We start from the raw sequence: 23,244 nt of genomic DNA on the forward strand, positions 1-23,244 counted from the left end.
AAGGGACTTAGAATAGCACAATCTTGAAAAATAACAAAGTTGGGGGACTCCCGCTTCCTGACTGCAAAACTTACTACAAAGTTACAATAATCAAAACAGTGTGGTGCTGATGCTGGCATAAGGATAGACATATAGATTACTGGAATAGAATTAGAGTCCAGAAATAAACGTATACATTTATGGATAATTGCTTTTCAACAGGGGTGTCAAGACAATTAAATGGAAAAACAATAGTCTTGATAAATGGTGCTGGGACAACTGAATAGCCACATGCAAAAGAATTAAATTGGACCCGTACCTCACACTATATACAAAAACTAACTCAAAGTGGATCATAGACCTAAATGTAAAAGCTAAAGGTATAAAATGCTTAAGAGAAAACTTTGTAAATTTTTGTGACCTTGGGTTAAACAGTGATTTCTTAGATATGACACCAAAAGCGCAGGCAACCAAAGAAAAAATAGATAAATTGGACTTCATCAAAACTAAAACCTTTGTGCTTCAAACACCGTCAAAGAAAACAACTCACAAAATGGGAGAAAATATTTGCAAATTATGTATCTGATGAGACATGTATCTAGAATAAAGATCTGTTATAACTCAACAATAAGACAAACCAATTAAAAAATGAGTAAAAGATTTGAATAGGCATTTCGCCAAAGAAGATATACAAATCACTAATAAGCATATGAAAAGATGGTCAACATCATTAGTCACTAAAACCAAAAACCTGTTCACTCAAATCACTCCTCTCACAGTATCAGTTATTATAAATGGTTAAACTGGCACTCTCCTTGTGAAGAGGAGTCTGTGTGAAGCTGCCGTGGCATGACTTAAGATCTGAGAGGCAGGTGCACACCTTGGTGTACTGACAGATTCAGTGCCTGATACGATAATTCTGCTTTACCTTTCTCCCATTATAAAAGTGATGTGTGTTCATTATTTCTTTTTTCTACTTTGTTTTTGTTTCTAAAATCACTCATTCCGAACATCCAAAATCAGCTACTACTTACTGGAAGTTTCCTTCCAATCTGTTTTCTACGCATATGGAGATAACATTTAGCAGCTAATTAATTTCCTTTTCATAAGAATGTAGTACAGATTTGCGATACCAACTGACAGAATTCCTAATCAGCTGTGCAGGGAAGGGCTTGGCTGCTTCCTTCATTAAAAAAGAAAAAGAAAAAAACCAAACCTGTTGCCATTGAGTCCATTCCAGCTCATTATTAGAGAAATGCAAATGGAAACCACAATGAGTTAATCCTCATTTGTGCACACATTCACGTGTAAGTTTTGTACATGCACGTTCATTGCAACATTATTCATAGTAGCCAAAAGTGGAAGCCACCTAAATGTCTACCAGCCGACAAATGAATAAACAAAATGTGATGCATGCATGCAATAGAATATTATTTGGCAATAAAGAAAAAGAATAAAGTACTGATGCATGCTATAACATAATGAATCTTGAAAGCATCATGCTAACTAAAAGAAGTCAGTCACCAAAGACACATATGGTATGATTCTATTTATATGAAATGTCCAGAACCCATAGGTACAGAAAGTAGATTAGTGGTTGCCAGGGCCTAGAGTGTACGATTCGGGGAGCAGAAATGGGGAGTGGCTAATGAGTATAGGCTTTCTTTTTGGGGTATTGAAAATGTTCTATAAATAGATCATAATGATTGCACAAATCTGTGAACATTCTAAAAACCACTGAGTTGTGCATGTTAAATTGGTGAATTTTATGATATATGAAATATGTCTTAATAAAATTATTTTTTAAAAAGCTTTTTTTATTTGCTTTTTAAAAAGCCTTAGCCTGACTTAAGTGGGAAGCCACTCAAAGATTCTGGGGGCAGCATTTGGCTAGAGTCTGGTGGGTTGGAGAGGGTGAGCCTGGTCACTGCTCCACACCACTCTTAGTAGCTGGGACTTGGTCTCCTTTCCTCACCTCCTGTGCTGCCTCCCTTACCCTCCATGTCAGGGAGAGAAGAGAGTATTATATGGCAGTTAGGAGCACAGGCCTTGGAGATTGAGCAGCTGAGTTGAAATCCTGGCCCTGCCACTTTAACTACCTCTTAAGTGAGTACATTTAGCCTCTTAGAGCCTCAGTTTCTTGATCTGCAGCTTGGGAATAATTATAACTGTCTCAGAAGTTTCTTAGGATTAAATGTGATGATGGCTGTCATATGTTGAGCTCATTGTTCAGAATACAGTAAATGTCCAAAAAATAGTAGACTCAGTGGATGCTGTTCAGGTAGCAGGCAGAGATGAGAGCAAGACTGAAGGAGTAATGAGTGGAGGGTCCCCAAGAGGGGGAACCTTGTTTTATTTATTCACCAAAAAAGGAATTTGATGCAGTGCAGCCACTTAGGTATGTCAGTGAGAGGGTGTCTTGGAGCTCTGCGTTTAAGCCCAGACCTGGGCTCTTGATGGGCATCGTTTGCTGTATCACCATCAGGGACCACCATTTATTGAGGATCTGAGAAGCTGCCATTTCTTGGCCGTCCACCATGTGTTGACTGCTGAGCCAAGTGTCACTTATGGCTGCTCATCTTCCACACAGCCCTACAAGAAGACCAGTGGCCTCCCACTCTACATGGGGAGGAGACAGAAGATCGGGGAGGTAGTGTAACTTTCCAGGGTTATCTAGCAGGGAGGGTGGGTCTGAACTAAGAAGCTTATGCTTCCCCCCTCTGCCCTCTAGCTTTAGCTCAGTTGTGTACAAATTCAGTGTAGTACAGACTGATTATGGAGGAACCCCCTGCTGCTCTCCTCCGTCCATGAGGTCTTCCCCAAGCAGGCCTATCTCCCAGGACTTGGGCATGGAACTGGTTGAGACAGTTGGAAGAGGAGGCAGAATGTTTGGGCTTTTTGTCAACCACCCGCCAGTTGATAGCCTATCAGATCTCCCTCTGTAGTCACCTCACCGCCCTGCGCCCCCACCCCTGCTTACCGCCTTGCGAGCCCCCTCTTTCAGCACAGATGTCTGTGATGACGTTGATTTCTTTATCATAGCCACCACCACCATGTTGCTCAGCAACCAGACGCTCACACTTTTACCTTTTTGTTTCTCCCTCAAATGCCCAATTTGGGGGTGGGGCTGCAGGGCAGGAAGGAGGGAAAGCAGCATAGCAGCTGGCCCATTTGGCTGCTACAGGGTGTTAATTACCCATCACTGAGCAACAGTCACTGAACAGCCCTGGCTGGTACTGTGAGCAAGAAATAGCAGCCCCTGCCTCCTTCCCATACGGCATAGTCGTCTGCCTCACCCCTCAGCTCCCCTACCCTCATCTTGCCTGCTGCACACCTTGAAACCTACAAATGCAAACCACAGTCTGGCTGTCTGTCCTAGTCCATAAAGAGACCTGCTTCCCTAAGCATATAGTGATGTGTGTCCAGAGCTTGTTAAAGGATACTGTGTCTGCTGGTTTGATACTGTCTGCTTCTAGGCTAGGAGTATAGATGGAAAGGACTTTCCATTGTAATGGAAAATTGGGGGTAGAAAGTAGATCTGTCCTCCTGAGCTCTCTAGAGAAGAAGAACTGAAAACAAGCCATCTGTAAGGGAAGTTTTTTCATGTGAGCCTAATTTTTTTGTTGTTGTCTTTATGGTTTTAAACTATTTCTCGTTGCTCCATCTGTCCACGGCCCATCAGGAGACTTAGCCCAAATTCTGTTCCCTGTTATGAAAAACCAATTTTTCTATGCTTAACCAGCTTCGCTAAAAACAAATGGTTAGATATAAAGCATTTACTTATGTCATTCTAAATCCTTTTTTTTTTTTTTTTTTGGAGCTCTGGTGGCGTAGTGGTTAAGAGCTATGGCTACTAACTAAAAGGTCAGCTATTCGAATCCACCAGCTGCTCTTTGGAAACTCTGTGGAGCAGTTCTACGGGGTCACTATGAGTCGGAATCAACTCGGTGGCAACAGATTTTTTAATTCATTTTTAGAGCCCTTGGGTGGTGCAGATGGTTAAGCACTGGGCTACTCTCGGAAAGGTTTGTGGTTCAAACCCACCCGGAGGCACTTTGGAAGACAGACAGGTCGATGTGCTTCTGAAAAGTAACAGCCTTAAAAATTCAATGATGCTGTTCTACTCTACCCACATGGGGTTGCCATGAATTGGAACCGATTCACTGTCAGCTAACAACAACAAATTCATTTTTAATCTTGATCAGTGTATCTTTATGTATGTATTTTAAATGTTCACAATTAGTTTGAGTTCTGCACTTTTTAAAAATATTTCATAATCCATTTGCTAAAGGGATAAACATCTCATTTTTAGTAAGAGGCAGTTGTTTGAACAGAACAAGGGGATACTGAGTGGTTTAAAATCAGGAAAGGTACATCAGTGTTGTATCTTTTCACCATACTTATTCAGTCTGTATGCTGAGCAAATAATCCAAGAAGCTGGACTATGAAGAAGAATGGGGCATCAGGATTGGAGGAAGACTCATTAACAACCTGCATTATGCAGATGACACAACCTTGCTTGCTGAAAGTTCAGAGAACTTGAAGCACTTACTAATAAAGATCAAAGACCATAGCTTTCAGTATGGGTTACACCTCAACAAAAAGAAAACAAAAATCCTCACAACTGGACCAGTAAGTAACATCATGATAAACGGAGAAAAGATTGAGGTTGTCAGGGATTTCATTTTACTTGGATCCACAATCAGTGCCCATGGAAGCAACGGTCAAGAAACAAAAGACATGTTGCATTGGGCAAATTGGCTGCAAGAGATCTCTTTAAAGTGTTAAAAAGCAAAGATGTCACCTTGAGGACTAAGGTGCACCTGACCCAAGCTGTGGTATTTTCAGTCGCCTCGTATGCATGCAAAAGTTGGACAATGAATAAGGAAGACCAAAGAAGAACTGACGCCTTTGAATTGTGTTGTTGGCTAAGAATATTGAATATATCATGGACTGCCAAAAGAACGAACAAATCTGTCTTGGAAGAAGTACAACCAGAATGCTCCTAAGAAGCAAGGAAGGCGAGACTATGTCTCACATACTTCGGGTATCATCAGGAGGGATCAATCCCTGGAGAAGGACATCATGCTTGGTAAAGTAGAGGGTCAGCAAAAAGAGGAAGACCCTCAATGAGATGGATTGACACAGTGACTGCAACAGTGGGCTCAAGCATTAACAATTGTGAGGATGGTGCAGGACCAGGCAGTGTTTCATTCTGTTGTACATAGGGTCGCTATGAATCAGAACCGATTTGACAGCATCTAACAACAGCAGCAGTATTATTGTACTAGTATACTGTGGTTTGCCTAACCTCAATGGGGGTATTTCAAGCATTTCCAATTTTTTGTTATGAACAATACAGCTATGAACATCTATATAACATTTTTTTCTCTTACTTTCTTGAATTATATTCCCTATGCCAGCAGATCTCAAAATCTTTCGTCTCAGAAACCCTCTTAAAATATTATGGAGGACCCCAAAGAGCTTTTGTTTGTTTGGGTTATACCTATTAATATTTATCATATTAGAAATTACAATTGGAACTTTAAAAATACATATTCTTTCATTAAAAATTTTTATATAAAACTGAGGCACCCAACCCAAAACCAAACCCATTGCCACTCATAGCGACCCTATAGGACCGAGTAGAACTGCCCCATAGGATTTCCAGGGAGCGCCTGATAAATTCGAACTGCCGACCTTTTTGGTTAGCAGCCGTAGCTCTTAACCACTACACCACCAGGGTTTCCAACTGAGGTACAGAGAGGCTAACACAGGCATTCAGGCAAGAAATAATGGTGGTCTAGACTGGGTAGATGGACTTGGGGTATATTTGAAGACATATCTGACAGGACTAGATGATGGATTGGCCTAATGAAGGAAAGAAAAAATAAAGGATGATACAAGTTTTTTTTTTTTTTTTGCGTAAGTAATTTCTGATTTGAGGCTACCATAGCTAATGCTTCAGTGAACATTCTTCCCATAAAACTCTCAGACCGTATCTCTGAGTATTTCCTTAGCATACATTCCTGAAGGTAGAATTACTGCATTAAGGACTAAGCCTATTTTTTAAAGATTTTGATACATACGTATCATATGCCTGGTTGCCCTCCTTGAACAGTTTTATTAGTTGGCATTCCCACTATATTTCAATGCCATTTCCCTATCCATGCCAGTGTCAGGAGTTAGTCTCATTTTTCTTTTAGATTATTTACTAAAACAACATCCCATAACACCTGTAAGCTAACTGAACCCAAATTATAAGGCAAGTAGACTGAGGAAACTGTTTGCGGCATATGTGTATTAGGTTTTTATTGCTGCATAACAAATGACCATAAACTTAGTGGTTCAAAACTACATCCATTTATCATCTCAAAATTCTGTAGGTCAGGATCATAGATGGACTCAGCTAGGCTCTGCTCAGGGTACCATAAGACCAAAGTCAGAGTGTCAGCAGGGCTATATTCCTGTCTGGAAATTCTGGGGAAGAACGTGCTTCCAGTCTTACTAAGGTTGTTGGCAGAATTTAGTTCCTCGTAGTTGTAAGATTGAGGTGCCCATTTCTCACTGACTGTCGGCTGGGGGCCTCTCCCAGCTCCTCAGACTGCCCACATTCCTTCTCACATAGCCTCCTCCATCTTCCAAGCCAGCAGTGGCATGTCAGGTCCTTCTCATGCTCTGAATCTCCCCATCTGCTTTCCTCTTCTGCCGCCAGCCAGAGAAAGGTCTCTGCTTTTTAAGGGCTCGTGTGATTAGATTAGCACACCCAGATAAGCTCCCCCTTTTAAGGTCAACTGTGCCACGTAATATAAAATAATCACAGGAGTGTTATCCCATTATATTCACAGGTTCTAGGGATGGAACCATTGACATCCAGTTGATTCTGACTCATAACAGCCCTATGGGACACAGTAGAACTGCCCCACAGAGTTTCCAAGGCTATAAATCTGTACAGAAGCAGACTACCACATCTTTCTCCCACAGAGCAGCTGGTGGGTTCAAACTGCCAACTTTTTGGTTAGCAACTGAATGCTTACCAACTAAGCTACCAGGGCTAATCTAGAGATTAAAAACAACAAAACCAAACCCACTGCCGTTGAGTCGATTCCGACTTATAGCGACCCTATAGGACAGAGAAGAACTGCCCCATAGAGTTTCCAAGGAGCGCCTGGCGGATTCGAACTGCCGACCTCTTGGTTAGCAGCCGTAGCACTTAACCACTACGCCATCAGGGTTTGCAATCTAGAGATTAGGGAGCATGAAATCCTGGGGGGCATTTCTAGAAATTCTGCTTACCACAGTCCACCTGCTTAACCCCAAGATTCACATCCCTACTGTCACGGATTGAATTATGACCCCCCAAAAAACGTGTGTATCAATTTGGCTGGGCCATGATTCCCAGTATTGTGTAGTTGTCCTCTATTTGGTGATTGTAATTTTATGTTAAAGAGGATTAGGGTGGAATTGTAGCACCCTTACCCAGGTCACATCCCAGATCCAATGTAAAGGAAGTTTCCTTGGGTCTGCACCACCTTTTATCTCTCAAGGAAAGGGAATCAAACAGAGAGGGGGGACGTCATACCACCAAGAAAGCAGAGCACGTCCTTTGGACCCGGGGTCCCTGCAAGGAGAAGCTCCTAGTCCAGGGGAAGAATGATGAGAAGGCTGACAGAGAAAGCCTTCCCAAGGAGCTGATGCCCCGAATTTGGACTTTTAGCCTACTTTACTGTGAGTAAATAAACTTCTCTTTGTTAAAGCCATCCACTTGTGGTATTTCTGTTACAGCAGCACTAGATGACTAAGACACATACCAAATGCGAAATTCCTTCACAACTATCCCTGCACCCTCCCACACACAAAGTTCCCAAGAGTTTTATCCCATTACTGCATCAACTCAAAATCCAAAATCTGATCTAAATCCCATCTGCTTGAAAGATCTAAATCCCCCTAAATCAGTTGCAGTTGAGCCTCCTGGACGCAACTCCTTTCCATCTGTGAATTATGTGAATCTAAGGAAACAAGGCATGGGCTCTCAGCACAGCCAGCGTACACAGTGGTGGGGCATAGGATGAGTTACCAGTTTCTAACAAAGAAGCCATGTGCGTGAAAAATACTGATTACAGCATTATTTATAGAAGCAGCATTAATACCCTATAGTAGAAGATTAAGTAAATTTTAAATTTGCTTCACTTGAGTAAATATTAAAATGTTAATAAAATGTTTAATGGGCATTAAAAATGTTAATAGGAAAGATGAACAACTTGGGAAAATGCCAGATATAAGTGGAGAAAACCAGTGGAATCCAAAGTACATTTGTAACATTGTATAAAAACATGCTTAGGAAAGAAGACTTAAAGAGAATAACACAATGACTGTAACATAATAATACAATAATCCTTGTGTTAAAGTCAGATTATGGGTGACTTTTTTTCTGAATGTTTTAAATTTTTTTGGTATAATTTATGCATGTCTTTTTTTTTTTTTTTTTTTAATCCTTATCACCTTAAATGCAGTATTTCCCAACCATCCTCAGTCTCTTGTTCACCTTTGGACTCATAGGATATCCCTCGAGTGGTAAAACGAAAGGCTTATTGCCCTAGTTGCTTAGGACATTCTAACTGGTACCATACTTACACGTGTACACACCCCTGACTGCAGTTACCAGCATCGTCACTTCATCCTAAATTTTCACATTTGGCAGAACAAGGTAAATAAACTCAGACCACCAAAATTCCCTGGCTAAATATACCTTGACTGGGAAACAACCTAGCCCCATATGGCTGGGAGCTTGTTAAAAATGCAGAATCTCTGGCTCCACCTTTGATCTTCTGAATTAGAACCTGCACTTTAACAAGATCCCCCACTGATCCATGTGCACATTATAGTTTGAGCAGCACTGGCCTAGGTGCTTCTGAAGGAGCCTCTCAGATGCTGTGGAAACCAACCAGGCATGAGGGTCTGAAGTCCTCATGTTATTGCTGCTGGGTGCTCTGTGAAACCACAGCTGGCACTCCTGGAGAAGCCTGGTGTGCATACTGAAAACTTTGTGTTCTCACTCAGTAATCATCCACACGTGCAGACCAGCAGCTGTGTTGAAGGCAGTCATATATTGGTGTTCTGCCCTGGTTGGGAGCATGGGGTTTGAAGGTTCTGGTTCTGGAGTAAGTACGCTCCATCGTGACTTTCCTGTTGAATAACACATAGACAGAATGCATAGAGTAGCTGTTTGAGGGCTCTGAAAAGGTCTGGTAGGCAAATTAGGGAAGAAGGCCAGAATTCGAAGTGACCAGCAGTGAATTTACCATTCCCCCACCCCTCTCTCCTCCTTCAGCACCCTCCATCCTGAACTCAAGGAAACCCAGAATGAGGAAGTGGGCATTAGCATGGACGGAGAGTGCTCCAGAGCCCTCTAGTTCTGACTCAAGTTAGAAACGGGTCTCTTAATGCTCAGAGAGTAAGAAAAATGAACCTTTTCCTTTTCTTCCCATTTCTCCATTCTTTTGCACACCAGTCTGCAGCAGTCTGCAAAAACCTAAAACCGAGGGAGAGAAACCTTCCTTTCCATTAAGAAAGCTTGTGGTATAGCAAAAAAAAAAAGGTGGAAATAACCTAAGTGCCCATCAACAGATGAATGGGTAAACAAAATGTGATACATACATACAATGGAATACTACTCAGCCATAAAGAAAAATGAGTTCCCAAGTCATCTTGCCACATAGATGAACCTGGAGGACATAATGTTGAGTGAAATAAGTCAATCACAAAAGGACAAATTTTGTACGATCTCACTTTTATGAAACAACAATAGATAAATATACAGAGACCAGTGTTCATTGGTGGTTCCTAGGGATGGGGACAGGGAGGAAAGGGGGAAGCATTCCCTAGGTAGTAGTCATTTTTTGTTTATGGTGATGGGAACGGTGGCACCAAATGTGGGTGAAGTTTGCACAGCTTGACTAATGTAACTGATGCTGGTAAGTTGTACATGCAAAAAATAGGATGAATTGGCAAATGCTATGTTATATATATAAAAAAAGGGTCGGCAGTTCGAATCCACCAGGCGCTCCTTGGAAACTGTGGGGCAGTTCTACTCGGTCCTGTAGGGTCACTATGGGTCAGAATCAACTCAACGGCACTGGGTTGGGTTTTTATGTTATATATAATTTTGCAATAACAACCATATGTATATATATGTAAAACAAATAGGGACTACAGATGCTAATACTTCTTAGATATAACCATTCACCTCACAGGATTAGTTTTCTTGGTTCAAAGACTTAGGGTCATGGCCTTGTGGGACAGTTCGGTCAGTTGGCATAATATAGTTCTTAAACTTTATGTTCTACCTCCTAGTTTGGTGAGTAGTATCTGGGGTCTTAAAAGCTTACAGGCGGCCATCTAAGATAGAACTGTTTGTCTGTATTTGTCTGGAGCAAAAGAGAAAGAAGGAAACCCAAGAATCAGAGAAGGTACCAGACTACAGAACTAATTATCTCCATGAATCACTGCATCCTCTACCTTGAGACCAAAAGAACTAGATGGGGCCTGGCTACCACTACAGAACATTCTGATCAGGAATACAATGGATGGATCCTGACAGGGAGAAAAACTGTGGAACAGAACTTCAAATTCTTAAAGAATCCAGACTTACAAGACCCACAGAGACTGAAGGAATCCCTGAGATACTCTAAACCTTGAAGCAAAATTGTTCCCTAAAGTCACCTATTAACTAAATAGCAGGTTAGCTCAAAAAGTAATGACTGTCACCCTTGAGTACTGTGTTGTTTTTAAGTAAATTATGAGATCAAATGGACAACAGTTACTCTAAAGCATAGATGAGAAGTTAAGAGGGCAGTGAGACTAAGTGGGAATAAGAATGGGGACACAATGTGGAGAATGTAACCATTGTCACTGATCGCTGTGTAGAAATTGTTGAGTGGGAATGTGTTTTGTTATGTGTATTTTGAAACAAAATATTTAAAAAGGGTCTCAAGAGTAATGAGTATTGAGTAAACCTGTTTTTTTCTTCTCTCTGTCCTCCTCATTTGGCTCTGGACACAGGTGCAATCACAGAAAGTACATGGTGACCAAACCAAAAACCACACCCAGTGCCACTGAGTCGATTCCGACTCATCGCAACCCTACAGGGTAAACAAAGCCAGCTTACTAGCAGAGAATAAAAGAGTCCCAGGGATCTAGAAAGTACTGAAGAGATCACAGAGAGGAAAAAGCTCAGAAAGCGAATTCATAAAGTTGTTTATAAACTCCTGGCCTCGTTCCCAAGCTGTACTAAGTAGATCTGATTGTGAATAGCATGCCAAAGACTTTGAGAACAGAACTGCAGGGTAGCCTGCCATCAAGGTCCCAGACTGGGCACTGGATAATGTGTACATGAGACATCTGAACAGCACTGCAAATACTTTGAAAATAGAATTGACATCGAAATAAGAATTCATAGGAGGCTGGTTGGAACTTGGGCCCTGAACCCAACCAGGTTGGTTACGTACTAAAATAAAAATATCAATATTCTCCTAGAGCCTTGTAACAATGTCCAAAAGGTTCAGGATACAATCCAAAATTAACAAGCATATGAAGAACCAAGAAAATTTCATCTCACAAAAAAGTAATCAACAGAAAAATGTGAAGATGACACAGATGTTGGAGTTGTTTGACACTGACTTTAAAACAGCTGTTATAAAAATGCTCCAAAAAGTGAGGGCATTAGTCTTGAAACTAACGGGAAGATAGAAAGTCTCAGCAAAGAAATGGAAGCTATAAAAGGAGAACCAAATGGGATTTTTGAACTGAAAAATACAGTAACCGAAATAAAAGCCTCATTGGATGAATCAGTAGCAGAATAGAGATGGCAGAGGAGAGTCAGTTATTGTGAACTGAATTAAAGTTCCCCAAAAAGATGTGTTGGAGTCCTAGTCTCTAAATATGACCCTCTTTGGAAATAGGGCTTTTCTTTTGTTAGATTAGTGGAGCAGTGCTGGAGTAGGGTTTGTCCTAAACCTAATTGTGTCTAAGTGGTGTCTTATAAAAAGGGAATAGACACAGAGACACACAGGGGAAAACAGATGATATATGATGATGGAGGCAGATACATCTACAAGCCCAGGAACACCAAGGATTGCCGGCAGCTACTAGAAGCTGAAGGAGACAATGAAGGACCTTCCTCTACACCTGGTATCTGTTTTGGTTTTCTGGCCTACCAAAACTGTGAGACAATAAATTTCCGTTCTTTAAAGCCACCCACTTGTGGTATTTATGTATTGGCAGCACTACGTAACTAACGTATCAGTGAACTTAAAGATAGATCAATAGAAGTTGTCCTATCTGAACAACAGAAAAAAAGATTTTTAAATAAAACAGTCTCGGGGATCTGTTATAAAAGGTCTAACATTGGAGCCATCTGAGCCCTAGAAGGAGAAGAGAAAGACAGCAATGCAGAAAAAATATTTGAAGAAATAATGGCTGAAAACTTTTTCCAAAAATTGGCAAAAGACGTAAAACCATCAGATATAAAAAGCTCAGCAAACCCCAAACAGGATAAACCCAAAGAAATCCATACCCAGACACATCATAAACTAAAGACAGAGATCTTGAAAGCAGCCAGAGAAAAACGGCACATTGCTTACAGAGGAACAACAATTTCGATGAGTGTGGATTTCTCATCAGAAAGAATGGAGGCTAGAAAGAAGTAGAACATTTTTTAAAATAAAGGGGAAAAAGAACTGTCAACCCAGAACTCTTTATCCAATGAATAAGTCACCTTCATTTCTGAAGAATATTAAGAATTTTTAATAAAGGGAAACTAAGAAAAGTCATAGTCAACAGATCTGCTTAAACTGCTAGCAGGTGATATTTGACAAAGGTTCAAAGTCCGTTGAAAGGGGAAAAGACAGTCTCTTTAATAAATGGTGCTGGATATCCATCTGCAAAAAAATGAAACAAGACCCATAGCTCACACCATGCACAAAAACTAACTTAAAATGGATCAAAGACCTAAATATACAATCTGAAACGATAAAGATCATGGAAGAAAAAATAGTGACAATGCTAGGAACCCTAATAGATGGCATAAACAGAATACAAACTATTACTAACAATGCACAAACACCAGAAGAGAAACTAGATAACTGGGAGCTCCTAAAAAATCAAATACTTACGCTTATCAAAAGACTTCACCAAAAGAGTAAAAAGACAACCTACAGACTAGGAAAAAAAAAACTTGGCTACTACACATCCAGTCAGGGTCTAATCTCTAAAATCTACAAGATACTGCAAAACTTCAACACAAAGACAAGTAACCCAATTAAAAAATGGGCAAAGAATATGAATAGGCACTTCACCGAAGAAGACATTCAGGTGGCTAACAGATACATGAGAATGCTCACAATCATTAGCCATTAGAGAAATGCAAGTCAAAACTACAATGAGATACTGTCTCACCACAACAATGCTGGCACTAGTCCAAAAAACACAAATAAATGTTGGAGAGGTTGTGGAGAGACTGGAACCACTTACTGCTGGTGAGAATATAAAATGGTACAACCACTTTGGAGATCAATTTGGCGCTTCCTTAAAAAGCTAGAAGTACCATATGATCCAGCAGTCTCACTCCTTGGAATATATCCTAGAGAAATAAGAGCTGTCACGTGAATATGTGCACACCCATGGTTTATTGCAGCACTGTTCACAATAGCAAAAAGATGGAAACAAGCTAGGTGCCCATCAACAGACAAATGGTTAAGTAAATTATGGTATATTCATGCAATGGAATATCACGCAACGATAAAGAACGACGACGAATCCGTGAAACATCTCATAACATGGATGAATCTGGAAGGCATTATGCTGAGTGAAATTAGTCAAGTCGCAAAAGGACAAATATTGTATGAGACCACTATTAAAAGAACTCAAGAAAAGGTGTTTAAACACAGAAGAAAACATTCTTTGATGGTTACGGGGGTGGGGAGGGAGGGAGAGGGGAATTCACTAACTAGACAGTAGACAAGAATTATCTTAGATGAAGGGAAGGACAACAGACAATACTGGGGAACTCAGCACCACTAGACTAAACCAAAAGATGAAAAGTTTCAAAACACAACTGAACACTTAGAGGGACAGAGTAGCAGGGGTAGGGGTCTGGGGACCATGGTTTTGGGGGATACCTAGGTCAATTGGCATAACAAAGTTTATTAAGAAAATATTCTGCATCCCACTTTGGAGAGTGGCATCTGGGATCTTAAAAGCTAGCGAGTGGCCATCTAAGATGCATCAATTGGTCCCAACCCACCTGGAGCAAAGGAGAACAAAGAATACCAGAGACACAAAGAAAATATTAGCCCAAGGGACAAAAGGGGCCACATAAACCACAGACTCCATCAGCCTAAGACCAGAAGAACTAGATTGTGCCCGGCTACCACCAATGACCACCCTGACAGGGAACACAACAGAAAGTCCCTGACAGAGCAGAAGAAAAATGGGGTGCAGAATTCAAATTCTAGTAAAAAGACCAGACTTAATGATCTGACTGAGACTAGAGGAACCCCAGAAGACATGGCCCTCCAGACTCTCTGTTAACCTAAAAGTAAAACCATTCCCGAAGCCACCTCTTCAGACCAAGATTAGACTGGACAGTAAGACATAAAATGATACTCATGAAGAGAGTGCTTCTTAGTTCAAGTAGATAGGAGACTAAATGGGCAGCTCCTGTCTGGAGGTGAGATGAGAAGGCAGAAAGGGACAGGAGCTGGTTGAATGGGCACGGGGAATCTGGGGTAGAAAGGGGGAGTGTGCTGTCACGGTATAGGGATAGCAACTAGGGTCACATAACAATGTGTCTATAAATTTTTGTATGAGAAACTAACTTGAGCTGTAAACTCTCACCCAAAGCATAATTTAAAAGAAAAAGTTTTTTTTTTTTTTTTTTGGCTAAAGAAATTTCTTCAAACAGAGGGAAAATGATACCAGATGGAAACTTAGAACATCGGGAGTAAAGGAAGAACAAAATAGTAAACATGTAGCTAAGAGGACTGTTCTCTTGAATTCTTGAAAATGTTTGACAATTGAAAACATTGTCTAAAGTATGCAGATGTATTATATGACAACCATAACATGAAGGGGGGAGGGTAAAGGGACTTATGTGGTGGTAAGAGTTCTACACACCACTTGAAGTGGTAAAGTATTGATTCTGTATAGACTGTGAAAAGTTATGTATATTGTAATCCCTCAAAGCAACCACTAAAAAAAACTATACGGAGATATAATAAAAAATACAATAAATTAAAATTGAATACTAAAAGGGGAAACAGGAGCAAAAATCAGAGGGAACAATCAGAAAACTAATGAAATGGTAGACCTAAGTCCAAACATTTCAACAATCACATTAAATGTAAGTGATGTCAACACACCAATTAAAAGAGCCTGAGTTTTGGAGATCCCTGGGAGCAAATTGCTTGTGCTGGACTACTAACCGAAGGGTTGGCAGTTTGAACCACCCAGCAGTGCCATGGAAAAAAGGCCTGGCAATCTACCATGAAGATTACAGCCAAGAAAACCCTTTGGAGCTTGGATCTACTCTGTAACAAATGGAGGCTGTGTGTTGGAATCAACTCAATGGCAACAGATTTGGCTTTTGGATTTTTGGCTTTTGAAGTTGGGCAGATCTGGTTTGAATCCTGTCTTTGCCACTTACTACCTGTGTGGCCTTGTGCAAGAAATTTGGCCTCTCTGGGTCTGTTTCCTCATCTGTAAAATAGGAATAATAATAACACCTACCTCAGAAGGCTGCTGCAAAGGTGAAAGAGTGTATGTAAGGAGTTCAGCGCATTTATCTGTTAAAAAGGTAGAGAGATAAATACTTGCTCATATCTGCACAGAATATCTGTGGAAGGACATAAAAGAATCAGGTGACACTGGTTGCCCGTGGGAAGACCTGGTGGGCTAGGGGACAGGGACAACAGGGAGGCTTTTGACTGTTACAGGTCCACAATCTCTTATCCAGAATTCCAGAATCAAAAGAACTTTGAAAAACAAAAGCGTTTTTCTTAAGTTTGGTGCTAAAACATGTTTGGTGGCAAAGCCTAAACTGAAGTGGCACGAACCTCTTTATTCTTTTTTTTTTGAGGTTTCATATATTTTTTTAAATAATATTTTATTGTGTTTTTGGTGAAGGTTTACACAGTTTAGGTTCCCATTCAACAATTTCTAGAAAAGTTGTTCAGTGACGTTGGTTACATTCTTCACAATATGTAAACATTCTTATTATTTCCTTTCTGGTTGTTCGTTTCCATTAATGTAGTTTCCCTGCCCCCTTATTCCTCATCTTAGTTTTAAAGTAATTGTTGACCATTTGAAACTCCTTATATCTTCATTTAGCTCAGTTAGGGTGAACAGTCATTCATTTTGCAGCAGAAGTATTAGGGCATTGGTTGCAGGGTGCTGCTTGGAAGTATTACACAATATATGTTGGGTGCACCCGTCAGACCTTTCTAAAATATGAAAAATTCTGAATTCCAAAATGCATATAGCCTAAGATTATGCTCCTGTGTCCATTTTTACTCTTTAATTTTGAACCTGGTTAAACATATTACCTATTCAGAAAATGAAATTAAAAAAAAATAACCTTCTCAGAACTAAATTTAGCATAGCTCCTGACACATAGCAAGCTCTCAGTAAATAGTGGCGGCTGCTGTTATTCCGTTCTTCCAGACCTTTACCATCAACAAATCTGTTCACTTCCAATACTATATTTCACCATCACTGCAGACCCTGCGAGTGTTAACTACTTAGATTTTACATCTTAAAAAACTGAGGTGCAGAGGTTCCGTGACAGGTTGCTGCCAACCAGCTAGATAATCCCCAAGCCAGAGTCCAGAGCACACCTTGTAACTCCAGTCCAGAGCCCTTGCCGGTTCTCCAGACCACCTCAGCCAGCAGAAGGGCATCAGCTGGATTTGTGTGCCCAAGACAAGTGTGCTGCTGTTACATAAGGGGGGAGGGGCGCGCAGACAGGAGGATGCTGTGTAGTGTCACAATCCCCCTTAAGTCTCTTAGAGGGGCTCTTGGAGCTGGGACACTGGGGCCCGGCCTACAGGGTTACAGTGGGTCACTCTTGCCTTGAGCTGGTTACCAGATGAAGTGGTAGGGTTTGAGTTCAAAGGCCGTGTATAAAAATTACTTTTTTTTAATCCCTAGAACCGCACTTGGCACAGCCAGGTGCTCATACCTGAGAGATGTGAGGGACTGAGACTTGGCTGAGCGGGCTGTGGAGGGCAAGACAGGCCCCTGTGCTGTTTGTTTTTAAATGGGTTATAATGTATACACAGTGCACGAAAGTGTGCGTGTGTGCCGTGTGGCTGTGCACAGTGTGAGCCTCACAAACACGCTGTGGTGATTTCATGTACACACATTGAGGTGGGCCTTCCCCTCCCCACGCTCTTTGGCCCAACAGAGAAGAGAAGAGATGGCTGCATGTTTCAGGAGCTATCAAGGCTCAGTTCTTCTAGGCATTTTAACAGCCACTGGGTTACTGGTTTAGAAGCTCCCTGTGTTGGCTGCTCCTTGTGGGGGAGTTCATGGAGATGTAAGTTCAAGGGAGATGCTTGCTGCCCTCTGGCACCATCTGGTCTGTCCAGTGAGGAAGAGTGTTGGAGGCTGCCTGAAACTCTGGCCACCAGCTCCATGAGCCATGGCTTGGGCATAGTGACCTAGGTCAGGAAAACTTATTTCCCTTGGAAACCTAGCCACCTCTACCTAAATTGCAAAATCCTTTCCACCCAGTAGGTGGAACTGACTGAAAAGCGTCTACTTTTGGATTCTTTCCCAGTTCTTTAATTAATGGCTTCTTACCTCTAAGCTTAGATCAGCTGCCGTGTACCAGGCTTCCCTGAGGTCTGGCAGGAATCTGCCTGTGCCCTAGAACTGTCAGGTCTGCATGGCTTGCCTGGGTTCCAAGCAGATTCTAAAGCACCTTTTAAAAATCACAAAATCTTTTTGTTTTATTATAAACAAAGCATGCATCCTTTATGGAAAAAAACAGAAAAGTATAAATAAGAAGCTCACCACCCAGCTGTAACCGTCACTGTTTGCACTCTCAGTATGCATCTTACTAGTTTTATTTACATACACACACATTTTTACACAGTTGATTCCTGAGGCTTTTGGAGTCCCCTCTCTCCCACACTTAGCACTAGAGTGTCAGCATCTTCCCCGTCCTTTGTAAACATCTGAAGAACCTCGTTCCTGTTGTCTCTCTGCTGCATTTATGGGCACATCATAATGGGCCTCTGTCCCCATGTAGGCTGATCTTGGCTCCCTTGATTAATGTCTGTGGTGATGCTGAATTCTGTATTCTTTCCTTAGGATGGACTCCTAGACATAAAGTTACTGAATCAAAGAATATAGAGATGGATAAAGCTTTTAAAAAATAGATATATGTTATTTGATAGATAATATAAAATTGCTATCCAGGAAGCATGCAGTCATTTTGCTCCCAGCTCATGCATTCTCAGTAGTGGGGAGGGAGGTGAAAAAATCTTAGAGATAATGGTTTGTGGTCCTCCAGTGGGCTCCTGTACATAAGTAGGTATCTGTGATATTAATGATCTTTTACATATATATTAAACATTACAAATGTTTTATATATGTTTTTTGTGTGTGTTATTGTTAGGTGCCATTGAGTCAGTTCCGACTCCTAGCAACTCTGTGTACAGCAGAACGACACACTGCCCGGTCAGGTGCCATCCTCCATATATATATAGAAATAGAAATATCTGTGGTATTAAAATGTCACGGCAAGGCATAATGGAAAAAAGATTGAGAAGCACGGTTGTAGCTGTGTACGAGCACCCATCTCATTCCACCCTCGGTAGCTTTTAAATCTTGGCTTTGAGGTTTTAATTTTTGGTTTAGGATAATATATGTCTGATAAAAAATTGTTGCTGCTTTATACAAAGTTTAGAAACTTGAGAAAGGTATGAGTAAAATAAAATTTATCTGGAGACTGTCACTGTCAGTATTTTTATCTGTCTACAGAATTGGGATCCTCCATGTTTTTAGCTTTGTGTTTGGCTCTTTTCACATAATTGCCATTATAATACTATGGCTGTTAATCTGTGCCAAGGACCACTTTGAAATATCCCTTGTGTGATGGTCTCATGCAGGGCTTTCCCTGTCCCCCATACCTGGGAGTGCGTTTGTGACTCGCTGCAGGCGTCAGATACAGGCCCCTGGGAGCCCAGGTGCCCGGCTGCTCTGGGACTTGGCTAATTGTCCCTTGTTTGTTTCAGGCGTGATCCTCTGGGCCCGTTTTCTGTCGGGGGAGAGGACTTGGACCCATTTGGGTGAGTACTGCTGGAGAGGTGACAGCAACATAACTTGCTCTCATGGCTCGTCAGCCCTGGCTCATCTTCTAATTTTAGAGCTCTTCGTCAGTCTTGCATTGGGGTGAAGGAGGCAGGAGGTGAGTGCTCTGCCATGCCCGGAGCTGTGCAGGAGTAATCTGAGCGCTGGGGCAGGGCTGAGTAAGCCCAGCAGGCCGCTCCTCCGTCATTTCCTGGCCTGGGGTGCCCTGGTGGTGGAGTACAGCAGGGGCCCTGGGGTGGCAAACTACCATGAGGATTTATCAGGCACAGGTTGAAGAGCACACTGAAAGGCAGGCTTCAGACTTTGGGCAGTTCAGAGCTCTTCAAAGGTCACCACACTTGGTAAGGGGAGTCTCTGAGCCCCGTTAGACTCTCTGTGCTTCTTGCTGTCACCCTTCAAAGTTATTACAGCCTCTTTATGTGTAATCTTCTCTGAGTGACTCAGACTAGACTTTAGCCTCTGCTGCAGAGTGACCCCAAATTTAATTGACTGCAGCACAACTTGAACCATGACCTCAACATTTGGGGAATGTCAGTTCATTCACCCTAGTTTGAGCACATGGAACTATGCAGAGGGAAAATTTCCTCAGGAGCCAGACGGGCAACTCATAGGCCCCTTCAGGAAATGGCAAAAAAAAGAAAACAAACATCATGAACTGTCTCAATGCTATTATTAGTCCTTAGACCTAAAGTAGTGCCCTGTGGAGCCTTGTGATGGTTCTGCAACAACCCTGGTGAGTTCTGGCTCCTGTTCGTCACCATGTTGGCCCCTCGGGTCTAGGACATGACAGGGATCTTTATGGACTTGGAGAGCCTCTCATGTGGAAAGATGTGCCTTTTGTGTTGTTGTGTCTGCCCGGCTCCTACCCGCACTCAGGCAGACATCCCAGTCGTTCTTGGTCCATTCTCGCCTCCTTTACCTCTTCTCCAAGGGCAGCTCCTTGCCACACCTGCTTACCCATCTTTCCTTCTTACCTCAGGTGTCGGAGAGGTGGGATGATCGTGGATCCCCTGAGATCCGGCTTCCCCAGAGCACGTATTGACCCATCCTCAGGCCTCCCAAACCGGCTTCCTCCAGGCGCTGTGCCCCCAGGAGCTCGCTTTGACCCCTTTGGACCCATTGGAACCAGCCCGTCTGGGTAGGTATTCACTCAGGCACTCTGAGAAGTAGAACCTGATGGCAGCCATAGCTCAGCATGGCAGGAGCGAAGGTGTCTCTGACACCAGGTGGAAAGTTGCCACCTCCTTTGGCCTATTACCTCCGTCCCCTCTGCCAAGAGAGAGGAGCCTTCTCCAGGCCTCTGCTTGATGCCTCCCTGGAGCCCTCCAAGAGCTCCCCATTCCTGGGGTCCTCCTTTCCCCCAGCTCCCCTCAGGGGAGGATTCAGAGAAGGAGCTAACACTGACTGAAAATTTAGTGTGTGTCAGAAACTCATTGGAGCCTTATATCAACACTCTCCACCGGTAGATGCTACTATCCATATTTTATAGATGTAGAAATTGAGGCCCTGAGATATTAAATAACTTATCTAAATTCCTACAGCTAACAAGTAGAAGAGTTAGGATTCACACCCAAGCTGCCTGGCTCTAGAGCACATGCTCTTAAACCCCAAGAACCACCACATCATTCTGGAGGGCAGACTCCGTCAGTTCAAGGCCACGTCTGCCTGTGTGTGCAGGCCCCTCCATCACTTCAACTCACCAGCCCCTCTTTCCATTCCAGACCTAACCCAGACCATCTCCCCCCGCCGGGCTACGATGACATGTACCTGTGAAGGCCTCAAGAATGTAACATCCCAGCCTTCCCTCCGCTCTCCTGGAGCTGCCACCGTTGGCCCTATCAGCAACCGTGTTCCAGCGGGCTGGGGGCGAGGGACTCGGCCCATGTGTTTGCAGGCTGGCCGGGACTGCCTCCCCATCCCCTCCCATTGCCACGGCGCCTGCTGCAGCTCTCCGCCTGGCCGGCTGTAGGTCCCGAGGAGAAGTCTCTCCCCACCAGCTCCTCCCCACCTCCCAGGGGAGACCCCGGCAACACATACCCCCGACCCGATGCAGCGCTATGAGAACAGAACGCGGTTTGGATGTTATTATTGAGAACCAAATGTGAATACAGAAACCATGCTGCCGGTCTCCCGCTCTCCTTTTCCCGTTCACACACGGCTCCTGCCGCTTCACGGGGCTGGAGCATTTGCGTCTTTGGGGATTAAGCCGCCCCTACCCAGGGCCCATTTTTGCTTTTCAGGTGCCTTCCTTTGATAAATTGTGATTGTTCTTGACATCACTAAGATGGGTCTCAGTCTGGCTATATAGGTGGAAATGGGTGACTGGAAACCCAGTGGGCCACAAGGACGACTTCCACAGCATAGGCACATTGGGCAAAGGCAGCGTCATTGTGATGGGGGTAAAATCCTCCAGCTCTGCCCATTCTGGGCTGGTCTTCTGGATCTTTCTGGGCCTGGGCATTAGCGGCCCAACAACAAAGGAGCAAACAGACCTGAAGGCTAATCTCATTTTTGCCACTAACTTACTGAGTGACCCTAAGCAAGTCCCTTTGCCTCACAGAGCCTGCGTGACCACCTATAAAATTTGAGGTCCATTTCCTGCTCTAAAACATTCTGGTGTCTCTTTCTGTATATGGCAACCCATAGGAACTGAGGCCAGAGGAAAAGAATGAAGGTTGATGGCTTCGTGTGGCACTTAGCTACAGAGCCTGTAACTCAGTGCCTTTCGTTCCCTCAGGGCACAGATACGCACAGGAGCATGGGCTCCATCTGAGAATGGTGTTGAACTTTGGAAGGAGCAAGGAACCCCAGCGTCTAGAAGCCAGTGGTAGTGAAGCAAGACACAACCCAGGAAAGCGCTTCACCCCCAGGGAGCCCCTGCCACTGGAAGCCTGTGTCTGTGTCCCACCTGACCTTTGGTGTTCTCCGGATCCTTTGCAGCCCGAGACCTGACAGACGTGGTCAGTGATGAACCCGTGTGCTGGAGTGGAAAGAGCACCATAGAGCACCAGGCTAAGAGGCAAGAGACCAAGGCGCTAGTCACTTACGCTCGGCAACTAGCACTTCAGCCATGGGTGGGTCCTCTCATTTCTCAGCACCTTGGGTTCCTCCCCACAAAATAGGATATATTAGTTACCTATAGGCAGGGGGCTACTAGCTTTCTTGAGATTCCAGCTTGTGTTCTGTAGTTTAGGATTGCCTGTCTGCTCAGCCTGCAAATGAGTTAGGGAAACTAAACTGACACATAGGCCCTGGGTCAGTCTCAGATGGAGGCTGGGCCTGGGTGGGGAGGCTAGCATGAGCTTGCTTCCCAGGTATTTCTGGCAGATCATTGCAAGCACCAGTTTAGTAAAAGGCCCCAGAGATAGGAGAGCTGACCAGCTTGAAGCCTGTAGAACATCTCTGCCTTGCACAAAGACCCAGAGGTCAGACAGAGCCACAAACACAATCATCAGTCATAGTCTTCTTCCTCGGGGGCTGGCACATGGGTGGAATGTTAGCTTTTGCTTTGGAATTGGCCTACACCTGCAACCAGAAGAACCTGGGGCAATTTGCTCATAAAGGCATCCTTTATTATAAAAGGAAGCAATTAAAGGACCACCAGACAGAGTAGGGAAGAGAGAGAACTTTTAGGACCCTGATTTTAGTAAAAGACGAAACTTAGTAAGTTTGGCACTTCGATTTTCTAGTAACAGGTCGAAAGGAAAACCCTTTGGGTGGTCATATATATAATCCCGTTTTCTGAACAGAATCAGTGTTTTCCTGAAGCTAAATCCAGGCAGCATTTTCTCTGTGGGTCTCCTTGCATCAAGGACACGGAGGAACAACGTCCTAGACGTTATGTGGGGAAGAAGTGAATGGGGCCTTTAGGAACTTCCTAGTCCAGCTGTT

At 43.0% G+C, this 23,244-nt stretch overlaps 1 protein-coding gene across 1 annotated transcript in view; it reads left to right on the top strand.

Moving 5' to 3' along the window:
* Positions 1–21,480, top strand: part of PSMF1 (proteasome inhibitor subunit 1) — a 45,877-nt gene extending 24,397 nt beyond the window's left edge. The window contains exons 5-7 of the mRNA XM_049869101.1: positions 19,278–19,331; positions 20,333–20,491; positions 21,075–21,480. Of these exons, the coding sequence (XP_049725058.1) occupies positions 19,278–19,331; positions 20,333–20,491; positions 21,075–21,126 (265 nt within the window). The 3' untranslated portion in view covers positions 21,127–21,480. The remainder of the gene's footprint in view (positions 1–19,277; positions 19,332–20,332; positions 20,492–21,074) is intronic.
* The last annotated feature ends 1,764 nt before the right edge of the window (positions 21,481–23,244 follow it).

This window comes from Elephas maximus, chromosome 25 (assembly GCF_024166365.1).
Source record: "Elephas maximus indicus isolate mEleMax1 chromosome 25, mEleMax1 primary haplotype, whole genome shotgun sequence".
Lineage (NCBI taxonomy): Eukaryota > Metazoa > Chordata > Mammalia > Proboscidea > Elephantidae > Elephas > Elephas maximus.